The following is a 14,420-nucleotide window of genomic DNA, read 5'->3' on the forward strand; positions in this document are numbered from 1 at the left end:
AGAGGATCAGAGAAAAGTCCTTCACCTAGAATTTGATCTAGGGAAATCTCAATTCCCTTTGCTCTTTCCTGCTGTTCTAAAAGTCTAGCCTCTTGTCTGAACATGCATTTCCAATTTAATTGCGATCCACTCTCTAGAACAGCTGTTACTAATTGTACCCAATCGTGGGGTGTTGCCTTATTGCTTATAGACCAAGTTTTGAGCATCTCTCTAACAAAGGATGAATGTAGCCCAAAATTCATAACGGCTTGTTTAATTTCTTTGAGATATGGAAGGGTTCCCATGTATATTCCTTGGTAACCCTAGGGTTTTTGGAACCAGTCACCTTTTCTGATGTTATTATTGGAAATGCAGGTAGAACTTTACGGAAATTTTCCCGGAGAGTTTTACTCATTGACGGAGTTAAATTTCGCCTTTCTACCATTTGCTCCTGTTCATCAGAGTCTATAATTTTCTAAATCTTTTCTAATCTGCTTACTATTGCCTTCTGTAAGGCCTGGATCTCCTGTCCAGCATTATACTCCAAGGCCTTCATGGAGGATTCCAAAATATGAAGTTTGTCCAGTAGAGTTAATATCTCATCCTTGGATAGAATTTTCATGGCATGAATTGTGCCTTCTTGTATTGACAATCTGTTAGCCAATCTGTCATATCCTTTAGACAAAGTCCGATTTTCACATTCAGCAGTTTTAATTCTCTCTGATAATGTTTCATTTCCTACAGACAGGGACTGAAGTTTACGATCCAAATCAGCTGTTCTCTCCTCCGCAGCAATGAATCTCTCCTTAATATCAGACTGTACTTTTTCTAAATTTTGCTCATTTGACAGAGTCATATCAGACAAAGCCCTATTCCCTTCCTTGAGAACTTCAAACTCTTTCTTGGTGTCAGTCTGAATTGTTTTTGCAAATACTTCGACCGACTTAAAGTTGTCACTCAAAACAGTTGTGCCCTTTCTTAAGCATTCAACCTCTGTCCAAAGAATCCTGTTTTCATTCTGTAAGGACTTTATCATTTTTCTATTTTCAAACCATGTAAGGAAGAAACCAAATACGAGAAAAATTGCAAGCCCTATAAATATCCGATTTATGGGAATATCATATGTATCCTGCAATATTTCTACCATAGTATAATTAAATAGGTTGCAGAAGCTTTCAACGGTGATAATGGTCAGACATTTATTTTTAATCAAAAGAAATTTTAGGCCTCCGGCGTCAGACCTGAGTTCCCAGCGCTGTAAGCTGTAGGTAGTGTGGATCTCTGCCGAAGCAGCAACTATGGGGATCTTGGAGAAAATCTCAGAGATCGAGAAGGAGATCGCTCGGACGCAGAAGAACAAGGCCACCGAGTACCACCTGGGCCTGCTGAAAGCAAAACTGGCCAAGTATCAGGCCCAGCTCCTGGAACCATCCAAATCAGCCTCATCTAAAGGAGAGGGCTTTGATGTCATGAAGTCAGGTGATGCCTGCGTGGCACTGATTGGCTTTCCCTCTGTGGGTAAGTCCACCTTCTTGAGTCTGATGACCTCTACAGCCAGCGAAGCTGCATCTTATGAGTTCACCACCCTGACATGCATCCCTGGAGTCATCGAATACAAAGGCGCCAACATCCAGCTCTTGGACCTTCCTGGAATCATTGAAGGAGCAGCACAAGGGCGAGGCCGTGGCCGGCAGGTGATTGCTGTAGCACGCACAGCCGATGTTGTCGTCATGATGCTGGATGCCACCAAGGGAGATGTGCAAAGGTCCCTGCTGGAGAAGGAGCTGGAGGCTGTGGGTATTCGCCTGAACAAGCACAAGCCCAACATCTACTTCAAGCCCAAGAAAGGTGGCGGCATCTCCTTTAACTCCACGGTCACACTGACACAGTGCTCGGAGAAGCTGGTGCAGCTCATCCTGCATGAGTACAAGATCTTCAACGCTGAAGTACTCTTCCGAGAAGACTGCTCTCCGGATGAATTCATTGATGTGATCGTGGGCAACCGGGTGTATATGCCCTGCCTATATGTGTACAACAAAATCGACCAGATCTCCATGGAAGAAGTAGATCGTCTAGCCCGAAAGCCCAACAGTGTAGTTATCAGCTGTGGCATGAAGCTGAACCTGGACTACCTGCTGGAAATGCTTTGGGAGTACCTGGCTCTCACCTGCATTTACACCAAGAAGAGAGGGCAGAGACCAGACTTCACAGATGCCATCATTCTCCGGAAAGGGTCCTCTGTTGAACACATGTGCCACCGCATCCATCGGTCATTGGCCAGCCAGTTCAAGTATGCCTTGGTGTGGGGTACCAGCACCAAGTACAGCCCACAGCGGGTAGGCCTGACTCACACCATGGAGCATGAGGACGTCATCCAGATTGTGAAGAAGTAGTCACCCCACCAGCCTGCCGGCGTGGCTCCTGGGGACTCAGAGCCCCTGGGACTCCCCAGGATGGGACTCTTGAGTCAGCTGTTTCATAAGCTTCTTCAGTAAGCAATATTGGACAGGCGAGGCTGGGGACCAGGGCTTTGCTGAGGACATTTTCTATAAGCCTGTTCTTGTGCTAAGCTTCCTAGGAAGCCTACAGCCTGTGTCCATGTCCTGTGCCCGTCTGGGCACTCAGGAGCTAGTTACCCACATCCTCCCAGCCAGACCTCAAGCGGACCCAGGCTCAGGGTAGGCCCTCCTGGGTCCCTGGGGCTGAGACTTGTGACAGCAACTCTAGCACTTAGCGGGCTCAGGCTGAAACCTCCCACAGGTCCTCCCTTGTGGAAGCCAGGGCCCAGCCAAAGTGTCCTAAAGTGCCTCCCCCTGGGAACCCTTCCAGAGCAGCCCTGCCTGCCTGGGTGGGACCTGTGAGTCTGGCTCTGTTTCCTTCTGAGCTCCTATCTCTGCCCTCCTTTCTGAAATAAAAGAATGGGACGTGAAAAAAAAAAAAGAAAAAAGAAATTTTACCTGTAATGACCATTCCCTGCCAGTAGGTGGCGGGGTGCACCTAGATCCACATGGCCAAAAAAGTCAGAACCGGAAAGAAAGTTATAAAAAATAGAAACTCACAAACCATGCATTGTGTGGCTTATAGCTGGGCAGGGGAAGGCGCTGCCTGGGGGGATAACGTGGCCTCAGAAGCCTGCTTGTATCCAGTCACGAGCCCTGTGGTCCTTTTGCTGGCTCGCTCCCTGGCTTGGTTGCTCAGCCTTACTTTCAATATCGTGGCGAGGGCAGTAACTGCTCAGCCAAATCATCCAAACCGAGTCCGCAGTACCAGCGGAGGAAGCAGGGAAGCTGGTCGGGTGTGGACTGTAATGGCAGTGGGGTTGCGCTTGTTCACCAGTGGCTGCACAAGCTCAAATGCTGGGACACAGGCAGTAACCGCTAGTCTCCGGCAGTTCAGGGCCCAGGCTGAACTCAGCTGGGACTGGTGCTGCCTGAGGGGTTAGCAAGCTTGGACTGAGTCACCTGCATGCGTCCTGTGCTCTGTACAAGCAGGGCTGGGACAGGCTAGTCTGGGAAACTGCACTGAAGCAATCAAGAGCCCAAGGCCGAATCCCTGCCAGGCAGTGCGGGAACCGGAGCTAAAGGCTCCCAAATGCCCCGAGTTGGACGCCAAATGAAGGTGCGTGGTTGATCGGCAGTTATGATTCACCAGACTAGCTTTATTATATATATATCAGTTTTAATAAAGGAATGAAAAGGGAACTTACAAATTCAAGGTTCCAGCGAGGAGTGCAGGAAAACAAAGAGCAGACGGGCCTGTGGCCTGCAAGATTTTATAAATCAATATTAGCCTAAGGGAGACACGCCTTTAGCTGAAGGGGGACACACCTTACAAAACAAGGTGATTGGCTAGGCTTCCCCTTCAAACCCCTCACTTCAAACCACAAAATAACTAAATTGAAATGTGAAATTGTGGAACGCATGATTGAAGAGCAGCTACCCATTAACTGTAAAGTGCCTGGATAGAAAATGTTCCTGGAGCACAGCACCAACACCCACACCCTGAACTGCATCTGACTCTCTTGTTCTGGATTGTGAGGCTCACCTTTTAGGGTTGAGCCATCTCTACAGCCCTCTCTGTGTCCATGGTATCTCACAATAGTTTTATAGTCCTTGTAGTTGATTTTATCATAATCAAATATGAATCCAGTGTGAATATTAAGAGAAAAAAAACCACAAACTCTACCATTCAATGTAAATTTAGCAGTGGTAGGTCAATGTTTTCAATTCTTTAGTGTGATCCTTAAGATCATAAAAATATTATCTAGCCCTTATTATGATTACCCAATGAAGAAGTTTCACATTGCCTTTCTTTCTATCTAGTTTTCCTAACAAACATCTCTCATGAATTCTAGGTTAAGCATCACGAAGCTCACACTGTCATTCAAAAAGAATGAATGATTCATTGATCACTGGTGTCCTCACTCTTTCTGGCAACTAGCCCAAAAGTTATGTGTGCCTACTGATGAAAGTCTTGAGGTGGCATGGCAATGACATTTATTGATGAAATGTATAAAGGTGAAAAATGCAGCTACAATTTGGTGTGAGGTTCTAATTGGGGGTTGGTTTTATCTGTCTCAGTCAACAAGCAGTTCCATATCTTTTGTCTTGTGAGCCAGTGCACTAAAGGCAGCTCTCACTGGAGGAGAAGCTTCAGTGGTAGATTTTGGGTTCTTCACAAATGTTCTGATGGTACAACAGGAGTAGAGCTCTTCTCTCTGGGGCTTCCTTACCAGGAATTTGTTTCAAACACTTCAATCTGTGGCACTGGCTCCTATTGACTACACAGTAGGAAGGTAGAAACACCTGACATAAGCTGCCTGTATACATTAACTTTTTGTACATATTTTAATAAAAAAAATCCTTACTATTTAGAAACATCAGAACAAATACCAGTTTATCCAAGAAATCATGACTTTTACCAGAGTTACCTTTTAAACACTGTATAATTGAAGGATTTTAATTGCCAATGAGGGCAGATTATAAAAGCATTCCCCATAGTTTGTAACTAGGTAATGATGACACACCTGAGCAGACCATGAGACTAATAAAAATATTTTCAAATTGCAAACCCTTGACAGAAAAATCCTAGATGAATAAAGCCACTGCTTTATTCAATGGAGTACTGGGACAGATAGCTCATGGGAATACAAATGCATTTAAGTAATGATGCAGAAAATTCTAAACCTCAGTGTAATTTGCATTTAACTAGTGTGTACACAACCAAATCTAAGTACTAAGGATGCATATGAGACCAAACTTGTTAGAAGTAGCTTTACAAATCATCTCATCCCAATGAGAGAACACATGATCCACATGAAAGAGCAATAACTTGGTAAACTGCAAGTGCACTTAGACTGATGAGACTTGAAGAAGAGGGAAGACTAATTCACTGCACATACAATTTGACACCAAGAACAGGTGAGCATTTGGTTCTAGACACATTGTATTCAGTTTCAAACTTCTTGCAATTTTGAGCAGGTCAATGTTAATGTTCTTTTATTTAAAAGAGTAATTAACCAAGGGAAATTCATGAAGCGTTACACATATGATCTGTTGAGCACCCAATCACAATGTGTTCATCCTATTTACTCCTCCATTTGGAATCCATGTCCTAGGAGCTGGAACGTGGCATTCTTGTCCTAAGAATGAAAATCAGAAAGCTAGATAATACATTCTGGGTAGAGGATTAAATACTGCGATTGAGGAAGGAAATAGCCCTCATAGTAAACACAAAGGAAAAGCACCTAGCCCTAACTGAAGAAAAACAGGCTTCTGAAAGGGTAGCTTCTTATATGAGGTACCAAGCATGATATAAAGTCAAGTGAAAAGTCAGGATGGTATTTCAGATAAAAACATATGTGTAGGCACATATGATATCCCCTGAAGTCTATGTAGAGATAAGAGCTAGAGAATAAAAAGATGGAGGCTGAAGAGAAAAGAGGAGATGGCATAAGAAATTTATACAGTTGCAGCTCGGTTCCTATTGAGATTAAGTGAGGTCTTGTGTAACTCATATCTCATTTACTCTTCAAACATTTTGATGGACAGAGTTACAGAACATTAAGAATTAATGTGTTTATCAAAGCATCAATAGCTCAGAGCAGTATCGGGACTATGGAGGAGAATGATAGAATATAGCCCTGAGGGGAGAGTGTGGGTTGATGAGGACAGACTCACACAGGGCATGTACTGTGGGAGAGTATGGGTAAACAAGACTGGCAAAAGTTATAATGTTTGCATTGACTTATGCCTTCCTTGAATGTTCTTTGTATCCAATGATATTTTTCACCACATATGTATGTGCTTACCCACAGGGAAGTTTGCAAATACCATTTCTCCAATTTTTCTCAGTAGGTCACATGTTCAAGAACAAGCAGTTCAGGCTAACTGATGAAGTTGTTCTTAATCCTGAAGCCAATAGCAGGATACATTAAAATGAGGAAATACATGAACAATGAACCCTCTTGCCTCAAGGAGGAAATTTTCTATGTTTTGTTCTCATAGTAACTCAGTGTGATGTGTGGAAAAGGAACTTGACAATTTAAAAACACTCAGCAGGTCAGCTTCTGTTAGTTGTAATGTCACCAGAATTCAAACAGGGAAATGATAAAATATCTAAACTCAGAAAATGGAGAACGTGAGAACAGATTATAAAATGCTTCACAAATATCCCGTAGCATCACCTACCACAAAACCTTCACACATTTTATGTTTCCAAGCATAGAAGAACAGGAATACATTGTAACTAAAGACAATATGATAGATAATCACAATACTACACAGAGCTAACAGAAAACCCATTGTGACTTAGGGAGAATTGCAAAGAACTTACAGGGTCAATGAGGTACATTTGAGAACTACAGGGCCTGAAGGAAACTTTAAGCATTGAGTGAGAATTTCAATAGATTTATCAAATAGAGAAGATAGCAGAAGTTCCTAATAATCAAAGTGGCCTGAAAATTAGATGGGTCCCCACACAGAAGGTGACTAAACTGTCAAGAAAAGTGAGGAGACATGGTGGTTGAAATGCAGAAGGAATTTATTGTTAGGCTGAGAATAAGTGGACATGCTTTATGTATTACTGTACCACTGAATTTATGCCTTACCCCTTAAGAGCCCAGCTAGTCTTTGGAATGTATGTGAATTGACTGAGCATCCTTCTTGCTTTGGGGTGAAGACTTTGAACCATTCTCACCTTCTGACAGCAAAGAACTCAGAAAGAGTTCCTGTTCTTCAAAGACTTAGCTCTTGCTGATTAAGAATGCTAACTTTACCTTTAGCAAAGATATCTCAAGCTGAATTATGACCCTTTCAGATTCAGCAGCAATCTTGCTCAAGAAAGCCTCAACTTTATGCAAGATTCTTCTTTCTCCCCTTCTGTTTCCAGGCTGCAATTCAACTTTCTCACTGGAAGACAAAGGTAAGAAATGTATAAACAAAGTAAAAGGTAAATTTGAACAACTAGAGAAGAAGTGATTGAATCACTAAAGACTTCTTTAATAGGTATTCAAGACTTACTCAGTACTCTTTGACTATAATACACTTTCTCTTCAGGAAAATGCATAGTAAAAAGTAACAGGCCTAATGAATAGCAAACTTTATAAATGTGTTTAGAATATACACTAGAGGAATTGATGAAATGATATATGAAGAGTAAAAAATTAATATAAAAATTTATTTATTTCTTAAAATCAGAAGCAGGGGAAACAATATTAAAATTAGATTTATATACACACAAATGGAAAAAAGTAAATAAATGCAAATACAGTTTATCATCAAGGTTGGAGAAATAAATCAATTGTTAAGAACACTTACTGTCCTTGAAGAGAACCGGAATTTGATTCCCAACCATCATCTGGTGCTTTGCAACTTTCTGTAACCTTAGATCCAGGAGAGGCCACAACTTCCTCAGGTCTATGTGGGCAATGAACATAATAAGTGCACAGACATGCATTTACATGGAAAGATGAGCCTCAGAACCAACAGTGACAGGGAAGGAACATTACTGTTACCTCAAAACCAGCAGTCATGGGGAGAGAATATCTCAAGAACTTGCTGTCAGAATATATGAAGACTCCATGCCTTGTAAGGGGAAGTTTATTCAGTGACTGTTAAGTTCACAATAGCTTTCTATCTGTATTCTCTGTTAAAGATGTAAACTCTAGAAACAAAGGCTCATTTTGGAAATTGGTATCAAATTTCACAGGGAAAATGCTCATTGTACATTGAAAATTGGCAGAGTTGTACTTGGAGGAAGTGATTTCTATTAACAAGGACCTTCTGAAGGGATTACATCATTCTTAGGAGTGACTGACCACTCTTGTCCTGTAAATTCTTCTTTCTAACTCTTCTATTATGCAGCTTCAACTTTTCAGGACTGTTTCATTACCTCTGCTCATAATGGCAACCCTGTCAGTCCAGGGTATTTAAAGCATTTAGAAGCTCATTCCCATCATGATTCCCTTTAGTGAAGAGAGGAACCTATGCACAAAAGACCTCCACAGCATGCTGCCATTGATTTTGGTAGATGGCTCAGTCTGTGTGAAAAAAGTGTCCTCTGGAAGAGGTTTTCAATGAGAAGAACTTTTCAGGGGCACTAAAGGGAAAGGGACAAAAGGGGTTGGAACAATTAAAGCCAGTCAAACTGAACAAAGGCAGCTAAAGGATTTTTAGAAGTCAAGAAACAGAATAAAGCTTGCTGCTGTTCTTAATACACACTTTTAATCCTTTTGGTCAACCATTAAAAAAAGCATTTTATTTAAAAGCATTCTATTCCCAGAAGCTCTTCTTTGGTGAAAGTTGGAAAATCAAAGTTTTAAACCAAATGAGAGATATTGCGCAATTTCTAATCACTAATCCCCATGAAAGGAAATAGCAGTTAAAACCGAGAGACTTGCACATGCTGTATTAAGAATAACTGGAATAACTGGTCCCAGGTAGTGCACCATAGAAACAATATATAGCAAATATGGTCTCTATTGAAAAGTTTAATCTTGTTGTAGGACAAAGTCAATAAAACTCATGAAGAAGCCACTGCAGCATGTCAGATGCATCTTGGTGGACTGGATCTGAGATTGCTTTGTTCCTTTGCCTCTTTTACTTCCTCTCAGTACTATTAACTATTAACACAGTTAATATAAGCAGGAGACTCTGCTAAATCTGCACAAAATTCAGCAGCCATATTATATGAAATCTTCCTTTGCTGATTGGGTTGTCAATCTGCTCTGCTGGTTGTGCAGTCATAGCAAATTCAGGTAAACCAAGGTGGAGTCTGAGCCAGTGATAGGCTTTGGTTGCAAAACTGTTCAATATTGTTTCCCAGGTCCTACTAAGTGCTGCAATCTGAGAAGAGGGGATGGTAACAGAGAGAGACTGCTTGAGGACAGGCAAATTGCTACCTCTTTCACTATAGGCCTTGAGAAGCTTAAGTCAGTTATAAATCTAAGTTCATTTAATAAAAATTGCCTTAAAATGACTCACCAAACTCTAATTTGTTTACAATTAAACATAAAGTGATTTAATGATGTAAATAGATTAAATACAGTGTGGATATATATAAAGCTATATCAACTTCAGAAATATACAGCAGATTTTGTAGCAAAGGAAGTTACTAAAATAGAACTGTAGTGATACTTCTTTTGTATTTTAATAAATAAAGCTTGCTGAAGATCAGAAAGTAAAACAGCCCCACTGGTCAGCCTTACAGATCAGGCAGTGGTAACACACACCTATAATCTTAGTAGCCACACAAGTTTGCCATAGAAACCGAGCAGTACATGCCTTTACTCCTAGTAGTGCATACCTTTAATCTCATCTGTAGAGAAGAATATAAGGTAAGAGGAGAAAGTCACAGACAGTCTCACTTTGAGATTTGTGGATCACTATTTATGAATGAGATAGAGGTAAGACCCTGTGGCTGGCTGGTTTGCTTTTCTGACCTTCACACTGAATCCCACTTTCTGTTTCTGAGTTCTTAATTATTCATGCTACATGTGGTGACCAACATTTGGGGTATGGATTCATGAGAAAACAGTTTGCCTGAGACCTTTTTTTTTTTTTCATTCTCATGGTTTATTTTTTTTTATATTTAAAAATTTCCATCTCCTTCCCTCCTACTGCCCCTCCCTCCGCTCCTCCTCCCCCTTCCCGCCCCTCCTCCTCCCCCTTCTCTCCCCTTCCCTCCACCCATACCTCCCTTCCCTCCATCTCAAGGCCAAGGAGCCATCAGGGTTCCCCACTCTATGCTAAGACCAAGGTCCTCCCAACTCCCCCCAGGTCCAGGAAGGTGATCTACCAAGCTGAGAAGGCTCCCACAGAGCCCGTCCATGCAGAACAATCAGAGCCCAGAGCCATTGTCCTTTGCTTCTCAGTCAGCCCCCGCTGTTGGCCACATTCAGAGAGACGGGTTTGGTCGCATGATCCATCAGTCCCATTCCAACTGGAGTTGGTGATCTCCCATTAGTTCTGTCCCACCGTCTCCATGAGTGAACGCACCCCTCTCGTTCCTGACTTTCTCCCTCATGTTCTCGCTCCTTCTGCTCCTCATCAGGACCTTGGGAGCTCAGTCCAGTGCTCCAATGTGGGGCTCAGTCACCTTCCCCATCTGTCGCCAGCTGGAGGTTCCCTCACGGTCCTGACTTTCTTTCTCATGTTCTCTCTCCTTCTGCTCCTCATCAGGACCTTGGGAGCTCAGTCCGGTGCTCCAATGTGGGGCTCTGTCATTTTCTTCATCTATCGTCAGGTGGAGGTTCTATGGTGATATGCAAGAAATTCATCAGTATGGCTATAGGAACTGGCCTTTTCAGGCTCCCTCTCCTCAGCTGCCCAAGGAACTAACTGGGGGCGTCTCCCTGGAAACCTGGGAACCCCTCTAGGGTCAAGTCTCTTGACAACCCTCAGGTAGCTCCTTAAATTAAGATATATGCTTCCCTGCTCCCATATCCACCCTTCCTATATCCCAAGCACCCCATTCCTCCGAGCTCCCCCCGTTCTCCCCTTCACACTTTTCTCTCCCCATCTTCCCTTGGCCCAGTCTCGCCCAACCCTCAAGTTCCCAATTTTGCCTGGCGATCGTGTCTACTTCCAATATCCAGGAGGATTACTATATCTTTTTTTGGGAGTTCACCTTCTTATTTTCTTCTCAAGGATCCCAAATTTATAGGCTCCATGTCCTTTAATTATGGCTAGAAACCGAATATGAGTGAGTACATCCCATGTTCATCTTTATGGGTCTGGGTTACCTCACTCAGAATAGTGTTTTCTATTTCCATCCATTTGCCTGCAAAATTCGAGATGTCATTGTTTTTTACCGCTGAGTAGTATTCTAGCATGTATATATTCCACAGTTTCTTCATCCATTCTTCCACTGAAGGGCATCTAGGTTGTTTCCAGGATCTGGCTATTACAAATAATGCTGCTATGAACATAGATGAGCATATGCTTTTGTTGTATGATTGGGCATCTCTTGGGTAGATTCCCAATAGTGGAATTGCTGGGTCCTGGGGTAGGTTGATCCCGAATTTCCTGAGAAACCGCCACACTGCTTTCCAAAGTGGTTGCACAAGTTTGCATTCCCACCAGCAATGGATGAGTGTACCCCTTACCCCACAACCTCTCCAGCAAAGGTTATTATTGGTGTTTTGGATTTTAGCCAATCTGACAGGTGTAAGATGATATCTCAAAGTTGTTTTGATTTGCATTTCCCTGATAGCTAGGGAGGTTGAGCATGACCTTAAGTGTCTTTTGGCCATTCGAACTTCTTCTGTTGAGAATTCTCTGTTCAGTTCAGCGCCCCATTTTTTAATTGGGTTAATTGGCATTTTACCGTCTAGTCTCTTGAGTTCCTTATATATTTTAGAGATCAGACCACTGTCAGTTGCAGGGTTGGTGAAGATCTTTTCCCAGTCAGTAGGCTGCCTTTGTGTCTTAGTGACAATGTCCTTTGCTTTACAGAAGCTGCTCAACTTCAGGAGGTCCCATTTATTCAATGTTGCCCTTAATGTCTGTGCAGCTGGGGTTATGCGCAGGAAACGGTTCCCTGTGCCCATTTGTTGTAGAGTACTTCCCACTTTCTCCTCTATCAAGCTCAATGTGTTCAGATTAATATTGAGGTCTTTAATCCATTTGGACTTGAGTTTTGTGCATGGTGATAGATATGGATCTACTTTCATTCTTCTACAGGTTGACATCCAGTTATGCCAGCACCATTTGTTGAAGATGCCCTCTTTCTTCCATTGTGTACTTTTGGCTCCTTTATCAAAAATCAGGTGTTCGTAGGTTTGTGGTTTAAGATCCGGGTCTTCTATACGATTCCATTGGTCAACTTCTCTGTTTTTATGCCAATACCAAGCTGTTTTCAATACTGTAGCTTTGTAATAGAGTTTGAAGTCAGGGATGGTAATGCCTCCAGAAGTACCTTTATTGTATAAGATTTTTTTGGCTATCCTGGGTTTCTTGTTTTTCCATATAAAGTTGATTATTGTCCTCTCAATCTCTGTGAAGAATTTTAATGGGACCTTGATTGGGATTGCATTGAATCTATAGATTGCTTTTGGTAGAATTGCCATTTTTACTATGTTGATCCTCCCAATCCACGAGCAGGGGAGATCCTTCCATTTTCTGGTATCCTCTTCAATTTCTTTCTTCAAAGACTTAAAGTTCTTGTCAAATAAATCCTTCACTTCCTTGGTTAGAGATACTCCCAGATATCTTATGCTATTTGTGGCTATTGTGAAAGGTGATACTTCTCTGATTTCCCTCTCTGCTTCCTTATCCTTTGTGTATAGGAGGGCGACTGATTTTTTGGAGTTGATCTTGTAACCTGCCACGTTACTGAAGGAGTTTATCAGCTGTAGGAGTTCTTTGGTGGAGTTTTTGGGGTCGCTTATGTATACTATCATATCATCTGCAAATAATGAAAGTTTAACTTCTTCCTTTCCAAATTGAATCCCCTTGATTCCCTTATGTTGTCTTATTGCTATTGCTAGAACTTCAAGCACTATATTGAAGAGATAAGGAGAGAGTGGACAGCCTTGTCGTGTTCCTGAATTTAGTGGGATAGCCTTGAGTTTCTCTCCGTTTAATTTGATGTTAGCTGTCGGCTTGCTGTAAATAGCTTTTATTATATTTAGGAATGACCCTTGTATCCCTAATCTCTCCAAAACTTTTATCATAAAAGGGTGCTGAATTTTGTCAAATGCTTTTTCAGCATCTAATGAGATGACCATATGGTTTTTTTCCTTCAGTTTATTTATATGATGGATTACATTGATAGATTTTCGTATGTTGAACCAGCCCTGCATCTCTGGGATGAAGCCTACTTGATCGTAATGGATAATTTTTCTAATGTGTTCTTGGATTCGGTTTGCCAGTATTTTATTGAGAATTTTTGCGTCAATGTTCATGAGTGAGATTGGCCTGTAATTCTCTTTCTTGGTTGAGTCTTTGTGTGGTTTAGGTATCAGGGTAACTGTAGCTTCATAGAAGGAATTTGGCAGTGACTCTTGTGTTTCTATATTATGAAATACCTTAAGGAGTATAGGTATTAGGTCTTCTTGGAAGTTCTGGTAGAATTCCGCATTGAAACCATCTGGTCCTGGGCTCTTTTTGGTAGGGAGGTTTCTGATAACAGTTTCTAATTCTTCGCGACTAACAGGACGATTTAGAGCATTTACCTGGTCCTGGTTTAACTTTGGTATATGGTATTTATCTAAAAAACTGTCCATTTCTTTTACATTTTCCAATTTTGTGGCATACAGGCTTTTGTAGTAAGATCTAATGATTCTCTGAATTTCCTCTGTGTCTGTGGTTATGTCCCCCTTTTCATTTCTGATCTTATTAATTTGCGTGTTCTCCCTCTGCCGTTTGATTAGTTTGGCTAAGGGTTTGTCAATCTTGTTGATTTTCTCCAAGAACCAGCTTCTTGTTTCATTGATTCTTTGGATTGTTTTCTGTGTTTCTATTTTGTTGATTTCTGCCCTCAGTTTGATTATTTCCAGTCTTCTACTTCTCCTAGGTGAGTCTGCTTCTTTTTTTTTCCAGAGCTTTCAGGTGTGCTGTTAAGTCACCAATGAGTGCTTTCTCCGTTTTCTTTAAGTGGGCACTTAGTGCTATGAACTTTCCTCTTAGCACTGCTTTCATTGTGTCCCATAGGTTTGAGTATGTTGTGTCTTTGTTTTCATTAAATTCAATAAAGACTTTAATTTCTTTCTTTATTTCTTCCTTGACCCAGGTGTGGGTCAGTAGTTGACTGTTCAGTTTCCATGAGTTTGTGGGCTTTCTGGGGGTAGCATTGTTGTTGAATTCTAATTTTAATCCATGGTGATCCGATAAGACACAGGTGGTTACTAATATTTTTTTGTAACTGTGGAAGTTTGCTTTGTTACCAAGTATATGGTCAATTTTCGAAAAGGTTCCATGAGCCGCAGAGAAGAAGGTATA

General features: G+C 41.6%; 1 protein-coding gene across 1 annotated transcript; it reads left to right on the top strand.

Annotated features, from left to right (window-relative positions):
* The first annotated feature begins 1,264 nt into the window (after positions 1 to 1,264).
* Positions 1,265 to 2,911, top strand: LOC119802802 (developmentally-regulated GTP-binding protein 2-like). Its single transcript, XM_038313948.1, has one exon. The coding sequence runs from the start codon at positions 1,278 to 1,280 to the stop codon at positions 2,370 to 2,372; it is 1,095 nt and encodes a 364-aa protein (XP_038169876.1). The 5' UTR covers positions 1,265 to 1,277; the 3' UTR covers positions 2,373 to 2,911.
* The last annotated feature ends 11,509 nt before the right edge of the window (positions 2,912 to 14,420 follow it).

Source organism: Arvicola amphibius, chromosome 12 (genome assembly GCF_903992535.2).
Source record: "Arvicola amphibius chromosome 12, mArvAmp1.2, whole genome shotgun sequence".
NCBI lineage: Eukaryota > Metazoa > Chordata > Mammalia > Rodentia > Cricetidae > Arvicola > Arvicola amphibius.